Here is a 23870-nt window from a genome sequence, read left to right on the forward strand (position 1 = left end):
TAAAAGGACGGGAGGTTACAGACCTTCATCTCATGGATATGTGACCAGGAAAAACAGACACTGCATTTCACAAAAGGTATTTTAAGAAAAAGTCACTGAACGTTACAGCTGGAAACAATCATAGAAATCATTGAGTCTAAAAACATTGTCACAGACGAGAAAACTGAAGCTCTAAAGGATTTGTGTGATTTTAAGAGCACCCAGCTAGTTAGAGTTAGAGCCAGGACTGGAAAGCGGGTCTCCTGACTGCTATTCAGAGCTCTTGGCTACTGCCAAGGGCTGTCTTGACAACGTTCTGTTTACGTGCTGGACCGTGATTCTCAGCCCGAGCGCAGAGCTTAAGAATGAAGAAAATCAAACAAGTCCATTTTATGTGTTCAACGTTTTGTTTCTATCTCAAGCGTATCATTTCTTTCACTAGAGAAAATAAATGTAGTGGTCTAGAAAGTGCATCTATATATGACTATGAATAATATTGGGGTGATTTGATAGGTGTCACTGTTACTGAGAAAAGGTGCCACTAAATATAATGATGCTTATTTCCCACATTGTATAGGTGATGGGTATAAATTAGCACCAATTACTTATTTTTTAGCTCATTCCAGATGGTTAAAGGTTAAAAACTTTTTCCAAGGATTGGTGTCACATTGAAATTGTTAAAATAAATTATCCATGGCAGGCTGCATGTGCATGATTGTAACTTTCTTTTTTCTTGTAGAATTTACATATCAGACTAAAGATGCCGCTACTGGAGCTGCTTCTATAATTGTTAATGATGAAGGTACGTATTCACATACAGACGTGTCATTTCCTGAAACAGATCATTTCCACATCCAGATTGGGATTTTGACCCTCATCCTATGGACCTCTCGCTAAGTACACCATTCTAAAACCTATCCATTGGCTTTTCCAATCAAAATATAAGTATTTCCTTTTATTTATACTTCCCATTATGATCATTTAAATATAAAATTATCCAATCAGTATATAAAGGGTGATCCAAAAATGTAGAGTACATTTAAATTTTTTTTAATTTAATACGCTAAAAAATACATTACCAAAAATGATTATTTTTGGCATGAGTATTTTGAAGGAGAAAGGGGACTTTGAGAAGTGAGTGGCAGTGTGACTCTTACTGTGCTATGTGTTTTAACTTAAATATTCATTCTATTTTTTAATCACCTTTCATTGATTAAACACTTATGGGAATTTCTGTCAAAAATCCTCATCCTCTCTATTCCCTGGACCTGGTGCTGTGTAACTTCTAGCTCTTCCCCAAAGTCAAAATGACCATGAAAGATGAATATTTTGATTCGATTCAGGGCATTGGGATAGCCACAACAGCACAACTAAAGACATTCACAAAAGATCACTTCCAGAACTCAGAAAGTGGCAAGAGCCAGGCGTGGTAGTGCACGCTTGTAATCCCTGTTCGCAGGAGGCTGAGGCAGGAGGATTACTGCGAGTCTGAGGCCAGCCTGAGCTGCACAGAGAAACTTTGAATCAAAAAGACAAAATCAAGAAAAGAGAGTCTAAGAACAATAGGATAAGTGTATTTAAAGCAAAGGAGAATACTTTGAGAGGGACTGATAACGATGTATCTTACTGTAATAAATTTTTAAGCTGTAAATATCAGCACAGTCTTATCCTATAATGACCTTTTACCCTTCACAGGATCCTAAAGGTATTTGCCTCCCAGAGTCTGTCAAATACTCACCCATCATTTCCATTACACTACATAAGTAAATGTAAATAGGTGCAAAAGAAAATTTCATGAGTCATATAGGCTATTTAATGAGCAAATGGCAGCAACTAATTACATATTTCTAACTTACCATTAATGTTCAATTTGTCTACTCTTTAAACAGTAGTCATATATTTACAATTAAGTCTGCCACAAGGCTTTAACATGGTTGAAACATAATTAATATGTATCAATGTTTCCAATGATTTTTCCTGTACATATATACAGTAATGAAGTTTAATTTATAAATTAGCAGTAAGAAATTAACAGTAATAATAAAGTAGAATAATTATAGCAATATACTATAGCAAAATTATATTAATGTAGTTTCTGTGTCTCTGTCTTAGAATCTTACTGCACTATATGGTGATGCAAGATGATACAATACCAGGCGAGGAATATAGCTTTAGTAGCACAGTAGTTGCCTGGCAAATCAAGGTCCTGAGTAGAATTCCTGGTACCAAAAAAGAAAAGAATAAAAAGATGATACAGTGCCTGTGTGCTAAGATGAAGGAGAGATGGGTGACATAGCATTAGGCTTTCCGCTGAGATGAAGCAGGCGGTGCATCATTTCAGGGATGAGTCTGATCATCAGGGCGAGTCTTAAGTGATAAGCTGGTCCATGTGCGCGTGCCTGTGACGTTTACCTGGGTGCATTGGACAAAGGATAATTCTCCTCCCAGATGGCATGCGATTTCATTATGCTACTAAGAATAACAAGCATTTAAAATCTCTGAATTTATTTCTGGACTTTTCCATTTAATTTTTTCAGACCACAGTTTGGCCACAGGTAACTGAAATTTTGAGAAACAAAACTATGGATACGGAGGATAGCAGTTTTATGTAATAAACATTGTATTTTAACTGAACTTCAGTGATCCTAAAATTAGAATAATAATTGCTTAGGGAAAGTAGGTATAAGTGTTCATTCTAACAATAGAAACTCTATCTTCATTACCTTATGGTGCACTGTAAGTTAATTTATTACTGCCAACAGCAGCTCAATTCATGTCTTAGACTTCTTATTCTAGGGAAAGCATCACTTTCCTTCTTTCTTAACTGTGAAACAAAATCTGCATTTTCCATTCAAAGACATACCATTATAAATTGTGTCCCTATTATTGCAGGCTTTGCTAACTTTAGTATAATAATGTCCTCAGGAGTGTAGATGGTAGAAAAGCTAGGACCAGCACAGAGCTGCGACAGTCAGGCTCTTTTATTGCAGGGTGAGTAGTGTGTAAGGCACAGTAGTGAGTTCATCTGCACTGGTTAAATGGAGGCCAGACTGAGCGTGCCGCTTGACTGTCCGCTGTAGTGCAGAGAGCTATCGTCTTGAGCTTGTTGCTCTGCAGCCAGGGCCAGTCAAGAAATACAGGTTTGGAAGTCAGCAACACAGGCTTCAGTTGACTCTGACAGAGCGAATGAGGTCACTGAAGGAGAAAAAGAGGAGAGATGCTATCTTTCAGTGAGTGGGCACTATGAATTTTTCCAGGATTGAGGTTAAGCTTATACTAAACTGTTTCCACTTTATTAAGTCTTTCTCACGCCAAAAAATACATTTGTAGTAAGATGATAGACTAGAATTTGTTCTATGTTGAGAAGTAATTTTAGGTCATGTCTACACAAGATCAGCACGAGTATCCTGGAGCACACACACACACACACACACACACACACACACCCGCATGCTACAGCCCATTCCCCCTGATCAGTGATGTCCAGTAGAAATAAAATATAGCCATGTGTAGGATTTAAGTTGTCCAGTAGCCGCAAGAAACAGGTAGATACCTTTGATAATGTATTTATTTAACCTAATATATCTAAAATATTATTCAGCCAGTAATCAAACACCTAATTTATAATGTTTTTAAAGTGTAATGAGCTATCCCTTACTATGAATCTGCAAAAAAAAAAAGTATAATGAGCTATTTTAATCTTTTTTATGTGCTGTACTTGAAATCTACTGTGTATTTTCTACTTAGAGTACATCTCAGTTCAGGCTAACCACATTTCAAACGCTTAATAGGCACACATGCTATAGTTACTTCTGTACCAGATGCCGCAGCTCTGAAGAGATCAGATAAGCTGTACCACGTAGATGGGATTGTGGAGCAGGCTCAAGTCATGAGGATGTATCCGGTTGTTTAGTCTCATTTCTTCCTCCTGACCTGGTACACTGCAGACCAATCCTCTTGTCTCTCTACTTCATCTGGCAGAATTTTCCATCTGTTAGATATTATAAAATGTGTTCAGATCAACAGAACCACTTCCAGAGTACCATAGGGTGCATACATGAACTGCTTGCACACTGTAGGACATCAGTTTTAACTGTTAAGTGTCTTTATTCCTATTCATGCTCTTCTGTATGGAAGCTGGGGCTTAGAATTCTCAAACCTTACCATATAGTTTGTATCAGCATTTTCCACAAAAGAAATGTTAAAAGTATGTTGTGTATCTTTGCATAACTAATATTCTTTGAAATAATGATCAGGCAAACCTTTTTAAGATGGTGCTTGAAGTAATGAAAATAGGCCAGGCACGGTGCCACTTGTCTGTAGTCTTGGCTATTTGGGAGGCTGAAGCAGGGGGCTTACTTGAGCACAGAAGTTCAAAGCCAGCCAGACGTCATAGAGGGACTGTCTCCTGGGAGAAGACACAAAGTAATCAGAATAATCTGGATCTCAGAGCAACTACAAAATACACATTTGAAACAAAATTTAACCTGAATGTCCTAGGAATGTTAAAAGTTAATACTTCAGATTTTGTACTGACTTTATTATAACATCAGATGATTGTAGCTTTGCAGAATATCATTGCTCAGCTTCGCTTGGCTTTAATATAAATATGTAGAATTTCTTTATAGGCCAGAATATCATTGTCATTGTGGCTGGAGCGAATTTACTTTTGAATACTGAAGACCTGAGGGAGGCAGCAAGTGTCATTAGCAGAGCCAAAGTAATGGTCTGCCAGCTAGAAATAACTCCAGCAACTTCTTTGGAAGCCCTGACAATGGCCCGCAACTGTGGAGGTAACGTTACATATTTGTCACTGTCTGTAAAAGCTCTTACGGCTGTCTTAATTAAAGTTAACCTTTTAAGTTAAGCAAAGCAATACTTTTTTGTAGTAAGATATTCTTTCCTCCATCTGTGAGATTCACTGTCTTACAGTTCTTGATAACATTAGAAAAACTTACAACTAGGATAAAACTAATGTGAGGAGGATTATCTGGTCCCCCTCAGTTAAGTCTGCAGTCGAGCCAGCAGGAATGATGGGCGGAGGCCTCAGCATCTGCAGCAGCCGGCGTCCAGGACGCTTGCTAGGCAGTGAGAGGATCTCCATTCTGAGAGGTGAAGGTTAAGCGCTATGTCACGTTCCGTCGCTGCCTAGGTCAAGTTGGTTAACATCTCTGGGTGTCAACAATTCCTTCTCTCTCCTTATAAAACTTCATCATTTCAGAAAATAAGTATTACATATATTACTTTCTGTCAATATATATTAAGCAGCTCTTCTGTTTGACTTTTGATTTCAAAAATTTCCAAACCCACCAGAACAGGTAGGACGGTGTCATTAAACCCATCACTCAGAAGTTACCACCTAACCCAAGGCTACTCTCGGTTCATCTGCTTCCCCACCCCTTCTCCCCACTTCCTGCTCTTATTATTTGGTTCTGGGGAGTGACCCAGGGCCTTGCACTGAGCCACATCCTCAGCCCTTTGTTTTGAGACTCAGTCTCATTAAATCACCCAAGCCAACCTCAAAATTTCCATCCTCCTGCCTCAGCCTCCCACGTAGTTGGGATTACAGAAAGTGCCCCCATGTTTGACTCAGATAAATAGATACTTTCAAGGTAGCTTTTGTTGCCTTTTTGTCTCCTTTGTCTAATGGCAAAAGCATCTCTTGCATTGCAGCTCTATTTCTGGCTCTTATTAACTTTGTGGTCTTAGGATTAGCTGCTTTTCCTGACCCTCTCTGTAAAATACGTACAGAAATACACCCTACAGAATTATTCTAAGGATGGAATAAAATAAAATGCAATGCCAAGCATGTTACAGCACATGCCAAAAAATCCCACTTTTCTGGTTTCCTGTCCACTTTTTTTTCTTAATTAAAATTAGGCTAATGTCCTGACCCTAGTACCATTTGGCCAAAGAAACCAAAATAAAAAGCCACTCTAAGGCAATGACTTTTGCCTGGTAGTCTAGCAATAATTCTGTGATTTACAGTGAGAATACACAGAGAAACTACATTGACTTTTCCAGATAAAACTTTCACAGCAGTATACAAAACTTAAAAAAAAGAAAAAAGTAGAACAGAGTACTTGTAGAATGTGTGTGTGTGTGTTTACATAAGTGATTTCTCACAAAGTATAGAGTGTTCTCTATACCAGTAAATGGGAAATAAGTCACTGAAGTGATTTTGTGGAGAATTTTAAAGTGTGTGTCCTGATTTAACAAATTTTCCTCTTGGCAAAATATGCCATGGCAAATTCTCACTGACATTTACTGTATTTTTAATGGACTCAAAGCTGTCAGAAAGAATTCTAAGCCAAAATCCATTTGGTTACATTTTCTCAAAGTGTCATGGAGAAAGCCTAATGCTTATGGTAAGCGTTGTCTGCACTGCGCTCAGCTCAGCTGGGGGTGTGAACACAGCGTGCCACTCCCCACCGCACTCTCGCTCCTGCCTCTCTATAGATGAATGCGTTTTCTTACAACTTGTCTTTTTTCCCCCTATCCCTTGCTTCTTGGAGGTCACTTTTTGCTCTGTCCAAGTCTAGTTGCCTGTTACCTGTCCAGCTTGTGGAGGAGAGGAACTTACATCCGCCACAGCTGAGGAGCCAGCCTTTCACAGGTGAGGGAGCGAAGTCCTTGTGGGCAAGCCACCTGACCCTGAGCTGGCAGCTGGGTGGGGCCCAGCTGTCATTTGGGTGGGGCCAGAAGTCTTCCTCTGTCAGCTGCCAGGCAGCTCTTACATTTGAGGAGCTGGAGGCCCTGGGGCACAAGAGAATTAGGTGATGGTGAGCCTCAGACCACCTAGCATACCTTACATTCTCTGCAAGCCTAAACATTAGGGTGCCTAAACATTCCCTGTGCATGATCTTCCTATCCAGTAGTCCCCCTCTATCTGGGGTAGGGCGATACAGTCCAGACCTTCGTAGATGTCTGAAACTTCAGATAATACCTAACTCTAATGCATCTTAACTAAGCATTTATCATATACAATGGCCGTAACTTTTGCACTTTGAAGTACAACAGCAAAATTAGCACTGATATCTTTTTTCTTCATCACAATTTTATGGATAGAAGATGAGTTCTTTCCAGGCATGATGGCACACTCCTACCATAAAATCTCAGCTGCTTCAGAGGCTGAAAGTAGGAAGATTAAGTTTGAGGCCAGGCTGGACAACTTAGTGAGACCCTGTCTCAAGATTTTAAAAATAAAAACAAAAACTAAACGCACTGGGAGGATAGCTCAATGTAGAGCGCCCGGGGTTCCATCCCCGGTACCAAAGGGTAGGGGATTTGTCCTTGTTGTAGATCTTAGCAACCTCACCATACATATTTTTTTCTTATCTAAATCAAGAACTTTTGCCTTCTCACTTAAAAAATACTTTATGGCTTCTCTTTGGCATATCCAAATTGCCAGGTTTGCTATTGCTGCACTTTGGAATCATTACTAGTTAATATAAAGGTCACTCGAGCACAAGCACCTTGTACCACAGCAGGTGATCTGATAACCAAGATGGCTGTCAGTGTGGAGAGCTGGACGGCGGAAATTGTGTCCCATTTGGGATGGAGCAGGACGGCATGTGATCTCATCACATGACTCAGAATGGTATACAACTTACAATGTATGAATTAAAGGGAGGAAAAGAAAGTGCTCTAAACTATATAACTGCATGTATATTTAAGTGTATAAGATAGAAAATGATATCACAGAGTTTTATTGGATCATTGAACAGAACTGTTTGCAGTATCATTGTTGGAATGTCCACTCTACAAGCTTTAATTTTGTGACTTGAACAATTATTTCTAAGATGGCAATATGTAATCTATTAACTAGTGATTTCCTACTGCGCATTTTTTTCTTCTGTAAATCTGTATAACTTGTACCCCTTCACTGTTTTTTTTTTCTTTTCTCCTTAAATTAAAAAAAAAAAACAATGTATGAATTGCTATTTCAGGAATTTTCCTTCATGTTTTCAAACCCTGGTTCACCATGGTAGCTAAAACTGTGGAAAACAAGACCACAGGTGGGGAGGGGCTACTGTCTGACATGAAAGCACTAACACCCTGCCTTGGTATGTGCTTTGGGCCTACCACGTTCTTCCTTGTACATCTGAGCCTCAGAAGTACCCATGACAAAGATACAGCAGCCATTATTCTTTTAGGCTGAAGATGAGGAGGAAGACTCAAGTTAATTTGCTCAAACAGCCTCACACTTGTAAATGGAAAATAGAATTGCAGAGTCAAAGACCCAAGTTCTGTCTCCTCGGCCATACTTTAAAAACAAAGCTCCAGGGCTAGGAATTTAGCTCAGTGGTATAAGTGCCTGCCTGGCAAGCCCAAGGTCGTGAGTTAGATCCACGGTACCAGAGAACAAAAAAGTTCCACAAACTTACTTTCAAGGAACTGTGCCTTTATGAAGAGAAGCTCTGGATATGTAAAATTCAATCCTTTTAACCATCCAGTGTATGGCCTACAGTTTGAGTATTTTTGCTGCCTGAGAAACAGAGAAGTAGCCAGACATGGTAGCACCAGCCTAAATTGGTAGAAATTGGGAGGCTGAGACGGGGGTTACCTCAAGTTTAAGGCCAGCCTGGACTACATAGTGTCTCAAAAAAATTGACAACAAAAAGGAAGAGGAAAAAGAAAGAGAAAAGAAGCCGTAGAGTATCTTCAGCAGTGTCTCCCTGTAGACTCTGCCCCACTGTGCACGCACAGTGCACACATGGCACACATGGCACACTTCTGTCTGGAAATCACCCAGGCAGCCTGCAATCTCTGGCCACGTGCGCTCTCCTCTACTTGGTAGACTAGCAAATGCAAGTGCAATTTAGGTATTACAGAGTGTCTGTGTCTATGTGTGAGTGTGATGCATCTTCATTCCCAGATGAGAGGAAAGTGGCTTAATGGAAGGAGAGCACTGGTTTGGGAATCCTGAAGAGTAGCCTCAAACTCAGAATGACTCACTAAGCACATAAGGAACCTCAGTCAAGCAAGTCCGTTCTCTGTCTGGACCTCCATTTCTTCTGTGAAGCAGGAGATTCTGGCCAAGAGTTCTCGCAGCTTGTTAATGTCACTGTGGACTGATCACAGAGCGTAGCAGGCGGAGCTCACAACTGCTGAGCACCGTGTGTCTAGCCTGTTACTTCTTGAGGTGACATGTGCTAATGAACATTATTACATTTTCAGAAAAGATGACAAAATCATCATTAGCATCTGAGTTTACTGTCACGGTGTGTTACCTGTTAACAAACAGCAAAATTTGAATTACATGCCTTATATAGCTAAATTATGTATCAATTATTAAAATATAGAAGAAAAGATCCCCCATCTTTGAGTATATTATCTCAAAATTCTTTTTCCCTCTCTTTACCAAGATTAAAATATTGGCTTTATTTACTTATTTTGCCCTTCCTCCTCCAAAAAAAAAACCATTGGTTTTAGAGACAGCACCTACAACATTAAAAAAACCTGGTCTCCTAGTACGGCCCCGTCCTTGCCAGGTCACAGTACAGGGGGAAAGGCCCAGTGTGAGCTGCTGCGGCGGCGGCCAGTGATGAAAGTCTGCGTGTTGGTTCTGGTCTTTATATCCATTTCAAAGCAAGTGGAACATTACAGGAACAATTATAAATAATTGACATTGTAAGATCGCCAAGATTAAATCTTAGGTATGATACAAAGTGTCTTTTAATGCCTCTTTAGTTATTTTCCAGTTGGCAAACAAAACTTCCTGGCTGGCCACCTAGATTTTGACAGTAACATTATCCAGCCCAAGACCTAAGCTTGTACAGGTTTTGCTGCTCAAGTCACAGGAAAGAACCTCCAGGGCAAGAGTCAGCCAGCCAGCGTTTGGGTACTCAGCCTCCTCACGCCTCCTCAGCTCAGGGGGACATTCCCCCCATTTCTCTAAGCTAGTTCCTGGGACCTTTTTAACTTCTCAGCCCCTGCCCGCCCTTGTCAGCACATGAAGAACTTCCGTTCGTCTCCCTGTATCTCAGCCCATCCAGCTGCTGCCCTGGCCTCGCCAGCTCTTCCCTGACATTACCGTGTCAGCCACTGACACACGGTAAAGATAGGCAGGAGATCGGTCCATCTTACACCATGATGAGTAACAATTACTGGGGGAAGCTGCCAGTCGCCTCTGCAGTCCTGTCCCATGGATTCCCTCCCTTTGCCTGGTCCCAGCGTGACAGCATCTTTTCCATCCTGTCCATTACAAATTTGTTCTTCTCTCTAACTCCATCTACTAATTCTTCCTGCTTCCTGATAGTAGAGTGTTTCTGTATAGTCATGGTAGCATGAGCCAAGATGGGTTTCTTCTTTCCTTTTCCCCTAAATTTTGTTAATCTAAACTATCAGACTGTAAGCCCACGTATTCGGTTATTGTTGGTAAGAATCTTATCTTAGGCAAATCAGGTTTGATTGATTTTATACAGTATTTGTGATATCTTTTTTTTTTTTTTTTGTCTTTTTCATTTTTATCGGTACCAGGGATCGAACTCACGACCACACACTTGCAAGGCAGGCGCTTATGCCGCTGAGTTAAATCCCCAGCCCCTCAGTATTTGTGATGAAATTTGTTATGACAGAAAATGTCAAACATACAACGATGCACAGAAAATAGTACAGAAAGCCCATATATACTGTCATTAAGTTTCAGCAGTTATCCAGGCAGAACTTCTGTACCTCAGCTCATTACTCCCTAATCTCCATTACAAAACCTACATGTTATATCATTCATAGTGTACCTGCTTTTGGTTTTGTTTGTTTGTTGAGACAGGGTCTTGCTATGTGGGCCAGGCTGGCCTCAGACTAGCAGTCCTCCTGCCTCATCTCCTGGTGCCATGTTTATAAGTATGGACCAGTTTTTTGTGGAAGTTACTATATATGTATAAACAATGATATCTGCATGATCTGTGGAACTTAATTTACAATCACATTTCTCCCCATCTCCTTTTACAACAGGCTTTTTCACTTCTAATAAATTCAGAAATCTTCCTCTGACAAACCAGAGCCCTGCTTCATCCTTTTTAGCAACTGGAGAGTATTCTGTCAGGTGCATACAGTGGTCTTAGCCACTCCCCTTTGGTAGATGTGTAGATTTTATTTTTATTACAAACAGAGTCATGTAAGCATCACTGATGACATACTTGTAAGCCTGTGGCTTCGTGTAGGATAAGTTTGGAAAAGGTATTGGTAGATTGGCGATGTTTTGAGACAAAAGGAACTTCTCTAACTTCGCTCCTCTCTGTACTAGTCACTGTTCTCGCCTGCGCTCTAACACAGGTGTGTGCAGACTTGAGGATCACAGGAGCTGAGCCAGAGTGTTTAGATGTAATGTAATACATTACAGTATATAGGGGCTTACCATACTATTTTCTGTGCATCATTGTATATTTGACATTTTCTGTCAGATGTAAAGGAAAGAACATATTGCTAAGAAAACCTCAGAAGTAAGAGGGAGTGTCCGGATGCGGGAAGTGGGGCCTTCTGTACATTACCGACATCACCAAAGCCTTGCAGAAGTGGGAGAACCTTGTCACCAGGCTACACACTCCAGCAAAAGGCAAAAGAATGGGTGGACAGGCGGGGTTGCTGGGCTGCATGTAAAGGACAATATAATGATAGTAATAATCCTCTGCTTTTGTACAAAACTTTACAGTTTACACAGTGCTTTTATGTCCATTTTCTAATTTAAGCTGCATAACAGTCCTGTGCAAAACTCTAAGCAGCCAAAAATATACCATAGAATTTCTGTGCATGGATGTTGTGTATTCTAAAACAACAGGCATGTGGGACTAGTGTTAGCCACACTGGACCAGACCACTGGCTTACCCAAAACATCAAGGAACACCTGGGAAGGTAAAGAAATACACTTCACAGCCTTACCAGGCTGCAGGGATGGGCTGTCTGTGTCAGCACCAGCTGAGTAACTTCTCCCCGGGAACATGCAGTGGATCACTACCAGGCTAACTGTGTAAGAACCTCCTGGAGCACTTGTAAATGTGCAGACTGCCTGATCTTACCCCTCCACCCTAGAAATTCTACTTCAGTGGGTTTGAGATGAAGTCTGAAAATCTTGCATTTGAACAGTCTCCTGGTGCTGCTGATGTGTAGGACTATGCTTGTGAACCACTGTTCTAAAAGAGTCTCTGAGAACTGTAGCTGGCGGATTTTACACTGTGGCTCTGTAGTCTGTAACTCTTTAACAGTTAAGTCAGTGGACCGAAGTTGATAAAAACACTAACCAATCTAGTTGTGTGCTCTGCTGAATAAGTGTTGTGACAAAGAGAGATCTTCCTGCAAATTTAACTGCTAAGATCAGTAAAATAATTCACAGTTTGGCTCCAGAAGCTGTCTTAAAAGATACTGTGATTTCAGGATTAAAGGTGTGGATTGCTATTGACAGAGTCCTGGCATAGAGAAGAGTTCTACTATTTCAGAAAAGGTCAAACCTTGAATTTAAAGCCAGGGGTCCCTGGGTAGGGGTTTAAGCTTAACCACAACCCAGGGAAAGGCTTTCAAAATAGGACTTCACTTCTCTGAGTCTCATTTTTCTCCAAAAAATTCCCTTCTGTGACATGCAGTGGCTGTGGCATTCTCCTTTCCCTGTTCCTGCTGGCTCTGTTCATCCTTCTCTTGTAGCCTCATAGTCAAAGCTGGTACTCAGCCCTAATTTTTCAGACTTCTTAATGCTTTGTTTTAAGTTTCCAGATTACTCACAAAAGCCGAGAATGTAAGCTTGTGTGTGTGTGTGTGTGTGTGTGTGTGTGCATAATTGTGATATAACTGCAAAGCATGGGTACACAAAATACACACGTGTACCTGAGTTTCCTACGTACTATTTTTATCAGGGAGATTTTGAACTATTAATTTTCTGTCATTTCTTTTTTCTTCCCTGGAAAAAGGAATTATGAATTAGCCTTGCAATGAAGCACGTAAAGCAACCCGTAGAAAGGTTGAGTAGCCTGTTCACGTTCATACATGTCCTTTTACGCCACAGCGTTTTTCTTGTAATGTTCCTGCCCCTGACATAACTCTGGAATCACCTTGGCGTAAATACTGATGCTCACCTTCAAAGCTGAAACGCTAACATTTCGATGCTAGCATGACAAATGGAGGAAATGCAACTAAGAAGGAAGCAGTACTCAGCTCTCCTAGAGGCTGAGTTTCAGATTCTTCTAATCTGTCACCTAGTGGGTATTTAATCTGAGGAGTGCAAAAATGACTGCACTCAGCCATTTGCCCCAAGAAATGTCTGTAAGAACCCCAGTCTTAATGTACTAACCGTTCAACCCCCGTCTCTGCTTTGTAGTGAAAACATTGTTCAATCCAGCCCCTGCCATCGCTGACCTGGCTCCCCAGTTCTATGCCCTCTCAGACGTGTTTTGCTGCAACGAAAGCGAGGTGAGATGCTTCGGTCCTTCTGTGAGCAACCAGAAGACCTTCACCGGTGGATAAGGGAAGGAGGCAGGGTTAACCTCATCCTTTGGTCATGAGAGAGTTCCTACACACAGCTGAAAGCTGACTTTTTCAGTTTATAGAGAGAAGGAAATCAGTAACTCCAAGGGCTAGAGGTGAAGCGTTTACTGAGCCACCTCTGTAATGTGGCACTTACCAACCCTCAGTGTTAGCCCCTTCACTTTGTTGGTATTTTTCTTTTCCTTTCTTGTTATTCTATATTCTGTGTCTAATTAGTATTAGAGTTGCCAAGGTTAGCAAATAAATATACAAGATGCCCAGTGGAATTTGAATTTCAGATCGTCAGTGAACAGTTTACTAGACATACTTAAATACTGCAAAAGTATTTATTGTTTTCAGAAATTCAGATTTCACTGAGCTTCTGATCTTTTATCTGGAAGCTGTTAAATCAGCCTTACCGAGTATAGAGCCCCAAAATATCTGCTACTTTCTATTATTTGGGCAGTATCACATCACTGGTAGATAGTCACAGGTTCTCCATGGATAACACAGGAAAGCCTTTAGGGGGCTCTGCATTGAGAGAGCTGTTTTGAGACTTATGATGCATATGTCGGCACAAAATATCTATCACTCTTTCCTGAGTAGTAATTTGTTCCTCTTCTGAGGCCAGATAGCATTAGAGCAGAGCTCTCTTTCTTTGTTGGGATGCAGGATACAAATACACATAAGCAAATGCAACAGAGAAACAGTAATTCATGAATTGTTTAAATTTTCCACTTGATTTGAAGCCTGAATGACAGTTGCTAGAATTTCTTGACCTGTTTCATGATAAAACATACAGAACACAAAAAGAAGACTAGTACATGGAAACTAATTTTAACAAAACCACAATAGGTTATGCAATATTTTTGAGCAATCACTATGTCCAGGCCTTGGGCTAAGAAAAAGGAATTGTGGAAGATGGTGACCATTTCACAATAAGGGGTTAGATTACTTTCAACTGACAAACTGGCTTAGATTTCCTTGCTAGACATTTAAAAGGCAATCTATTTATTCTTCAGACATTCATCACAGTCCAAATTATATATTCAGTTCTTCTATCTTCTCCATTAAATTACAAGTTCCATGAGGTCAGGACATCTGTCTTACCATTGTAGCCCAAGAAGCTGTCCCTGTGTGTATAGCTCTCTTGGTGCATAATAAATTACTACAAAATGCAGTGCCTGATAACAATACTAGCCACTGTTTCAGCTTGTGTGGATACAGAAATCAGACAGTATGGCGTCAGTGTCTGCTCTGCAGTGCCTGGGTCCTCAGCTGGGGGATGGAATTACCTAACATCTTCGCCACGTGCTCGATAGAAGCTGCTGGCGTCTTCTGTGCTGGCTGGAACATAATGCAGCCATAGACCACAGCCTCTGCTTGTGGCCTGGAATTCCTTACAATAGGGTACCAGGTTCCAGGATCTACCATGAGAGAGAAGAGCTCTAGGCAGGAGCCATGTTGGCTTTTATTATTTAGCTTTAGAGGTCACGACACAGCATCACTTCTGCCCCAATCCGTTGGTTGGAGCAGGAATGTCCTACCACTTCATAGAACACTATATTGTCACAATGTATTAGATGTCGCCATTGCTGTGACACAATTCCCAATACCCACAACTTAAAGGAGGAGAGGGTTAATTTAGCTCATGGTTCAGAGGATTCAGCCAATGGTTGCCTGGCTTTAAGGCAACATCACGGCACAGGGCATGACAGAGCAAAGATGCTTAGTTAACAGCAGCTAGAAAAGAGAGGGAAGGATGGAGCCAAGGACAAGAGCAGACTTGCAGGTCACACCCACAGTGGCCACCCCCAGCAAGGGCCCACCTCCTAACAACACACTCGGCACTCCTCACTGGCTTCACTTACTGATGAATATGGTGCCCCATAATCCAGTCACCTTCCAAACTACAGCTCTGAGCTCAGAAGGTGGGGGGGCCTTCCATCTAAAACATAACACACTGTGTAAAACAGCACTTTTGTGATGCACATTAATACGGTGATCTTTGGGAAGTGACATCTCCACACACACCAGCACATAGTTGGCACCTAGCAAATGCTTATTATATGAATGAACTCTAAGGAAGTTGGGTCTCAAATACGTAACACAAAACACAAAATTTTAATTTTCTTATGGGTAGATTCAAATAATTTACACTAATAATGTAAATTCATGCTTAAAATAATCTTGCTGAGCTGGTGTGGTGGTGTATAACGATAATCTCAGCTACTAAAGACATTGAGTCAGGAAGATTTCAAAGTTCAAGACCAGCCCTGAAATTTACTGAGACCCTGTCTAAAAATTTTTAAACTTGGGTGGGAGACTAGAGATACAGTTCCACGGCCCTGGTTCAAAAGCAAAAAAAAGAATCTCCTGCTTTAACCAAGCCTCTGAGACCTGAGATATAGATGTAGATATAGATATAGATATAGAAATACAGTGAGAAGAGAACAAGTGTGACAAATAAAGTAAGCATGTTGGTCCACACCTACAATCCTGGTACTCGGGAGGCTGAGGCAGGAAGATCCCTGAGAGTCTGAGGCTCGCTTGGGCTACATAGAGAGTTGAAGGCCAGCCAGGACTAGTACCCAGACTCCGAAACCACACACACACGGGAAAGTGCAACATCTTCTTGGAGCGTTCCAGTCCAGAAGCAGGCAGAGGTGGTAGAAGCTCTCATTCTGTGGGTAACTGGCGCTACTAGTGTGCGGCCCGTGGGGACAGCAGCAGTGCCGTGACTGGGAAACATGCCTGTGCGGCTGTGGCGCCCCTGCTAACAATGAAAGGAGGGGACTCCCAGCCCGAGGGGACCAAAGGACAGAAACCCCGCCGCTCACCAGGAGGGAAACCAGCACATTGGCAGTGTCCCGGCTGCCACCTGTCTCCGGGTTAGAGACCCTCGGGGCCTAGTACACAGAACTCAAACCACCGGACAGTCAGGGATAGGCCAGGTGGGGGGTGAGGGTGTGCAGGGGCCTGCAGACAGGGAGGCCGGGCGCTGGGGAGCTGAGCCGACGGTCATCTAAAGAGGAGTGTGACCAAGAGGAAACTCATACAGCCAAACAAGGCAAAAAAGACCACACATACGTGACTGATACTCGTTTTAAAGGAAGAAATTGTAAAGGAAAACAAAGCCACAGTATGTGAATATGAAAAATATCCCATTAGAACCCATTGAAAATGAAAGTTTTTGGAATTTTTTTAAATCATTCACTAGAAAAATAAACATTATATTAGAATAAAGAAGTAGTAAAGTAAAAGATCCAGTTACCCACGGGTGGGGAAAGTCACTGAGAAAGCAAGGCAAAAAGAAATATTTTTGAAATATTGAAGGGCACTACACTGACTAGAGGGAAAGATGAAAACAATAGAAGAACCGGAGAGTCAGACATTCCACGAGAGGGAAAACCACGAGATGTTTCCTAGAATTAAGAAAGGACGTGAAAAGCGTATAGGCCAGTTTTGCCATTTACATGTAAACTTTGGCAGCAAGCAACAAGTGCCAGCCCTTTCTGTTCCTTATATTTTATCCAGGCGACACACCTTTAGGGTGGGTAGCACTCACGTCCTGGGTGGGGCGTCCTTAATCCTACCCAGAACTGCGCCAAACCAATCAGTAATCACATACCCTTCATCTCCATCACACATTCTAGAGCCAGCCACCCCTGGGGAAAAGTCCCCCCTGGACCTGGTGAGGCTTCGTGGCGGGGTCGGGGGTACCTTGTAGATGCAAGCCATAGCGTGTACCTTATGTACTTGAGTGTGAGTCTCCTAAGAGGAAACATAATGCCATCATCACCCTTAGGAAATACCGGTCATTTTAGAGTGTCCTATGAGATATCCAGGCCATACTCAAATTTGCTTGTTTATTCCAAGAATGTCTTTTATAATGAGGTTTGTTGTTGTTATTCTTTTTTATTTACTTTTCTGTACTAGTACAGTATCCATCAAAGTTTCTGTCACATTGATTGTTATAAAAAAAAAAGAAGAAGAAGAAGGGAGACACATTTTCTAGAAAAACAACTCTAGGAGTGGATTCTGTTTAATTATTTTCACCTACTTCCTGTTCCCTTGTGTATTCCAGGCCGAGATTTTAACAGGCCTCACAGTGAGCAGCCCGGAAGAGGCTGGCAAGGCTGCCCTTGTGCTCCTGAGGAGGGGCTGCCAGGTTGTGGTCATCACCTTGGGGGCTGAAGGATGCATGATGGTGTCACAGACGGATCCTGTTCCAAAGCACGTTCACACCGAGAAAGTCAAGGCTGTGGACACCACGGTAGGTTTTACATTGTAACAATTCATTTTTGGCCTTCCATAATCGTTTAATGACTAAGATAATGAGATAAAGCCTAGGAAATGATACGGCAGAATGGAACATTCAGCAAGAGCATTGTGTCTTAATCATCTCAAAGTCACCATCAATAACTCTTGGTGAACCTCAGTTACCTCATCCATAAAATCAGAACACCAGTAAAATTACATCTGTGTTTTCTGTTCTCATTCATTCTTTCATTCAGTACCTGTCACATGCTTGGCACTGGGGGTATGGGAATGAACCAAGCAGAATCTCTGTCCCCCTGGAGCTTACGTTTCCAGCTGTGTCTTACAAGCCTCCTGCAGAATGAATGGCAGGAGCCTTGTTTAGCAGAGATCATTCTTTTAGCCATCAGATAATAACAGCTACCGTTTCCTGCATGCTTGATGTATCTTCTGCATATGTGTCATCCGAGCTTTACAATTACATGAGGCAGGTACTGCTCCCACCGCCTTCCTGAAGAGGAAGCTTCCTTAGGGCCACGTATCCATTAAAGAACAGGGCTAGTTCAAAACTAAGCTTGTGTTCCTCGCATAGACGTACACGTGTGGGGGGGGGGCGCTGTACACGTGCTAGAGGAAAACAAAATAGGAATGAAAAGGAAGCAAGTTTGAAAAAATGGTTCATGGTTTCGCTACAACCTGAGAAATAAAAATTATTTGTTTAGTGGTAGAATTCAGAAAAACTGACTGGAAAATTAAGTAAAATTTCAGGAAAAAGAAACTAAAGTTAAGGAAGAGGAAAATTTTTAAGATTTTGTATGGAAGGAATTGATCCATTATTTATAATATATATCCTGGTTTGTCTTTATGCTGGAAGACAACTTTAAAATGTGGATCATTTATCAAAAAATAAGCCTCAGTGGAAATCAGATGAAGATGCAGATATAAATATGCTGTGAAAATACATAAGCGCAATAAATGCTTATACAGCATAAGCTCAAAGCTCCAGTTGCCTTTAAAATGTGCTTTATGAAGTACTTGCTAAATCATGCTTGGTCTTATAATTTTCTTTGTATTTAGTAATTTCTGGAACCATTATGGTATTTTGTTTTGTTTTATCAAGAAGATCAGGAACCTGAATTTGAGAGGTTCTCTGTTAATTTAGTATCGCATCAGACTAGCGAGAGTTTATCTTCTCTTGCTAGGGTAAAATGAGGGGACCTCAGAGTTGACAGTACTGCACGGGCACCCAGAAGTGGCTCAGCCCCTTTTTCAGATCTCTTTAGTCACTACTCCTATTTGCTGGAAGGGGCAGAAACAAAACTCAAACATGGTTATTTGATGCACACAGTTGGAAAGTTTGCAGATCTAGCAGGATGCAGAAGCTAAGCTGTGGCATGAAGGGTTTTCTCCTACTTCCCCTGTCAGCTCTGCCCTGCTCACAGTGAGCCTTGAGCTCAAGCAGGTCTCTCCAAGCGTGATTCTTGGCAGCTCCACATACACAGCGTCCCACGGTTGCTATCCCTGGTGTTAAAGAAAATCAAACTCTTATCAGAGGATGGAGAAGTAGATGATGGAGAAGTAGACGTTGATCAGGCAGAAGAAGCAATATGTGCCAATCACAGAATGATCCTGCACAAATACACTGCTTGGGCATGGGACCGTGGGACTACATTAGAAAGACTAGCCTTAGACAGGGTCAAATTAGTAGTAATGGTCCTCAGAGTACTGTAATTCCTGTGGAAAGACTGGATTTCTCAGATCCTGGCCAATTATTGGTATAAGACCATGCAATACAACAGTGTGCGTACAAGGCTTTCACATTTTGGTGATACTGTTTTTGCCCTTCCTTTGGATTCAGTAGCACTTTTTAGGTTTCAGGCACTGAACAGGTTTGAATGATAAAGATCCAGAGTCCACATCCCTCTCAGGATAAATGTTCTTTGTTTTCCGTGAGAGTAGCCTGATAGAGTAGGAGGGCTCAAAGACCACCATCCTAGAGCCCCAGCCTGCTTCTCCTGAAAATGTGCTATCACTTTTAGGAAGTCAGGTCACTTCTCAGGGCCCTGCGTTTGGACCTCACCTCACTCAGAACGCACCCATTACATTAATATTGTGACCTAGAAGTAACTGCAATGGAGAGGAAGTAGTATCTAATTTTCCTTTTGACTGTAGAGATCTTTAATCCTTTCATTCACTCATTCAACAAATACTGAGTTCTGATCCCATGCCCCAGTGTCTACGGCCATCCCACGCTGATTGTGCCTGAGCTTGTCTGATCACATGTGCCCCCCAAAAAAGATGAAAAAGGAAGAGAATAACCAATGTATTTTAATATGTCCAGAAATTTTCAGTGTACTTGAAGGATTTCAGTACGAATTAGTAATTGGTATGTAGAAAACTGAGGGGGAAGAAAAACATGACACAGATTTCCACGCTAGGTCATCTAGATTCTAAGAGGAAAAAAGTATGATTAAGTTAGTAGAATCTTTGTGCCTCATAAGGTTGTCCATGCATAGCCATAATAAGGCAAACGGCAGTTACTGATTGAACTGAAAATGGAGATTAGGAATCACAGGGCTAAGATGCAGGGATAAGGTGAAGGCGTGTTTGGGTGCCCAGAAGTAAGTGCTCACCTTTCATAGGCGGAAGTCAAGAGAAGCCATCCAAAGTGGGTTTAAAAATAACATCATAAGCCTGTTACCAGAAAGAATTTAAAGTATTTGCCTCATGGAAATGGAAAGGCTGGAGGGTTTATACTCTAAGCCTTGCCTTTTTAAACTCTGTGGCCCGGTATGCTGGTACACATCTGTGATCCCAGCAACTCAAGACTGAGACAGGAGAATTGCTGAATTCAAGGCCAGCCTGGGCTACATAGTAAAATCTGGTCTTAAAAAATAAATAAATAAATAAACAAATAAACTATGTATATGAATGACTTCAATTTCAAAACAAGCTAAATAACACAATGAGACCACTTCACAGTCACTAGGAATGCTATAATAAAAAACATATTAAAAGTGTATCTATGATATAGAGAAATTAGAACTCTTATGTACTACTGATAAGAATGTAAGATGTTCAGTCACTTTAGAAAATGATCTAGAAGTGCCTCAAAAAGTTAAATATAGAGTTACCATAGGACCCAGAAATTGCACTTATAAGCATATACCCAAAAGAAATGAAAACATATTTATACATAAAAACTTGTACACAAGTGTTTGTAGCCACATTGTTCAAAATAGCCAAACATTGGAAACAACCCAGTGTTTATCACCAGATGAAAAGATAAATTGTGGTACGTGTGTCTGTATAATATAATATGCACAACCATTTAAAGGAATACTGGCACATACCACGACCTGAAAACACTTTCAAAGCACTATGCCAAGTAAAGAAAGCCAAGTACCAGAAGTCACATACAAGCTCATTTATATGAAATATCCCAAATAGATAAATGCATAGACACAGAACATAGATTGGTGGTTGCCAAGGACTGGAGGAGGAGGAATGGGGAAATAGGCAAGGAATTTTGCTTCAGGGATAAGAATTTTTGCTTTAGAGTGACAGGATGTTTGAAAGAAGCTGTGCAGCATGGTGAGTATGTACACTAAATGTCACCGTGTTATTCACTTTAAAGTGATTATTATTAAACCTCAAATTATTTTAAAGGAACGAATTCCTGATCATGCTCTGACAGGATGAATCTTGAAAACATACGAAATTTTTTTAAAAAAACAGATACAAAAGGCAACATGTTGTATGATTCCATTTCTGCGAAACACGCAGAAAAAATAAACCTATGGAGGAAGAAAGCAAACTGTTGATGGAGGAGGATTTGGGGTGACTACTAATGAGTACGAGATTCCTTTTTGGGGTAATGAAAGCATTCTGGCATTAGTTGAACAACCTGTAAATATAGTAAAAACCAATGAAGTGCATCGCTTTAAAGAGAGACTTTTATAATATGGGGATTATATTTCACTGTGAAAAAAAAAATCAGACAATCAGCCAGAGTTCTTCCACTGAATTCCTGTGCAGACCTACCAAGTGGGCTGTCAGCATCCCCCCAGTAGAGCGGAGGTAAAACTGACCGGAAAAACCGAGGTGGTTGTTTTCTGGCTCCGCAGTGTGCCGCATCATCTTAATGCTGTCTTGGTCCTCTCATGCAACGCTCTCACTTACCACGATCCTTGCCTGCTCAGAAGGTTACTAAAGAGGCGCTAATTCACCTGGCAGGATGAGGAGCTCCCAGGAGGCTCCTTCGGTGTCAGGAGGATATTACTTGCTCTGAGTCCATTTGAAACCTTCTCGCTTGTCTCCTCCTCCTAGCCCCTTATGAATACATCAGGGACCACCTGAGGGAGGAAACCTCATTGGGTGGTTGGCATGTTGTCCACTCGAGACAGACAGCGCGCGCTAGAGGAAGCCGTTTCCCATTCCATGTCTGTCCGCCGCAGCCTGCTGTATTTCAGTTTTGCTCACTGCTAATAGTTGAATATTCACTTCTATTTTTGCATCTGTTTTTCCCGTTGTGCTACAGTGAGATGGTGGCGATAGCTGCAGATGTCCTCCGCTCGGTTTGGAAGACATGACAGATGTAGCTCTTTTCCCAGTTCTGTCCATTATCTGAATCTCAGCCTCAACGTGACAGGGCTTGTGTCCTCACTGTGTTCTAACTCAGAGGTTAGGGTAGTGGTGGCAAACCTATGACATGCATGTTATGATGTTTTTCCTTTAAGAAAAGATGTTAATATATGAGTTGTTTTTTCTGAACTAGAGCCTTGGTGTTTCAGTTTAATTGCATGTTGCCATTTGGTGTTACATAAGTGGGTTTTGGGCTCTAAAATGTTCACCATCCCTGGGTTTGTAATTCTGCTGTCTTGTAGTCAGGATTGTTCTGAATTCATATTCTGTGTGCATTTCCATGCATACCCAAGCATGGTAATATTTCAGATTATCGTGGTGGTATGCTATAAAGTAATGTTAGTTGTACTGCTCTGTAATTTCTGTAAAATTCCTGATACATAAATTGCTTTTCTTTGTGTCAGTGATTAAGTCCTAGAACAGTTAGCCCATAAACTAACTTAGCCTTCTCAAGAATCACTCACTGTATAATAATGTGACACAATTCAGGAGATTTAGTTAAACCAAGAGTGAACAAAAGCTAGGCGCCTAAGAGATTTACCTTCCTGTTCTTGGTTCCTTTTTATCCAGTCCTGCAGTATTCAGAGTTGCTGGTGAGGCTGCAGCCCCCAGGACTACCCAGGGCTTGAGAAGCCACTCTGAACTAGAGGTTATTACAGTAGGAAGTGGAGATGGCTTCTGTTGAAGTTGGCAGGGAAGCACTGCATTGGGTTGAGATGATTGCTGGGGCTGGCGGGTTCCCTACAGGTTTCCAAGGTGACTGCTCTTTGGTGTCTTCCCCTCATCCTGGAGTCTGACCTTCAGCCATCCAGGTTGGTCTCAAGGACAGGTTCCTGTTCATCAGCCTCTTGCCATCCAGAGGGACATGGGTCAGGCTTTGAAAATCCCACATCCTAGGAGTCATTATTCCCACCTTGGTAGGGTCTTTCATCCACCCTACCCACCAGGCACTTCCACTCGTGAGAAGCAAAACTTGTATTGCCATGTGTAATCAGAACTGGCGAATGCAGGTGATCTTGAGAGGTGTTCCCATCCCAGACAATCTGGTACTCACCCTACCTAACCATAGTCTGCCAAGTGGACTGAGTACTCCAGTACTGACCTGGGCACTGCCGTGGTAGTCTCCATGACTCTCATTCAACTGCATTTCCCAGCAAACCATGGTCTTCTCATCTCCTTATGTCTGATCAGTATATACTTTCTGGTATTTTTTTAGTAATTCATAGGGTTTCTAAAGGGTCTCATTTCAATCCTCTGCACATGGACATCCAGTGTCCCTGGGATCATTTGTTAAGGAGGCTGTATTTTCTTTTTATTTTTTAATTTTTTTGTCTTTTTTTTCATTTTTACCAGTACCAGGGATCGAACTCACGACTGCCTGCTTGCAAGGCAGGTACTTATGCCGCTGAGCTAAATCCCCAGCCCCTGAGGCTGTATTTTCTCCAGTGTATATTTTTGGCCCCTTGTCAAAACTCAGATTGCTGTGGATACAAGGATTGTTTTATGTCTTCTGTTCTATTCCACTGTTCTGCATG

General features: G+C 41.5%; 1 protein-coding gene and 1 long non-coding RNA gene across 6 annotated transcripts in view; one reads left to right on the top strand and one right to left on the bottom strand.

Moving 5' to 3' along the window:
• Nucleotides 1-23870, top strand: part of Rbks (ribokinase) — an 87103-nt gene that overhangs the window by 32851 nt on the left and 30382 nt on the right. For 3 of the 5 annotated variants that reach the window (XM_063230493.1, XM_013155955.3, XM_003472988.5), the window contains exons 4-7: nt 719-781; nt 4608-4772; nt 13286-13377; nt 17519-17707. In XM_063230493.1, coding sequence (XP_063086563.1) covers nt 719-781; nt 4608-4772; nt 13286-13377; nt 17519-17707 — 509 coding nt within the window. The remainder of the gene's footprint in view (nt 1-718; nt 782-4607; nt 4773-13285; nt 13378-17518; nt 17708-23870) is intronic. The other 2 variants (XM_063230488.1, XM_063230504.1) reach the window with 1 other exon arrangement.
• On the bottom strand, nt 1949-22344 carry LOC134471565 (uncharacterized). The gene is made up of 4 exons (XR_010041006.1): nt 21921-22344; nt 4242-4387; nt 3798-3970; nt 1949-3174 (listed from the first exon to the last, which is right to left on the bottom strand). It is a non-coding gene; the product is annotated as an uncharacterized LOC134471565 (long non-coding RNA).

This window comes from Cavia porcellus, unplaced genomic scaffold (genome assembly GCF_034190915.1).
Source record: "Cavia porcellus strain 051 isolate PalLab524CR breed Dunkin Hartley unplaced genomic scaffold, mCavPor4.1 scaffold_1, whole genome shotgun sequence".
NCBI lineage: Eukaryota > Metazoa > Chordata > Mammalia > Rodentia > Caviidae > Cavia > Cavia porcellus.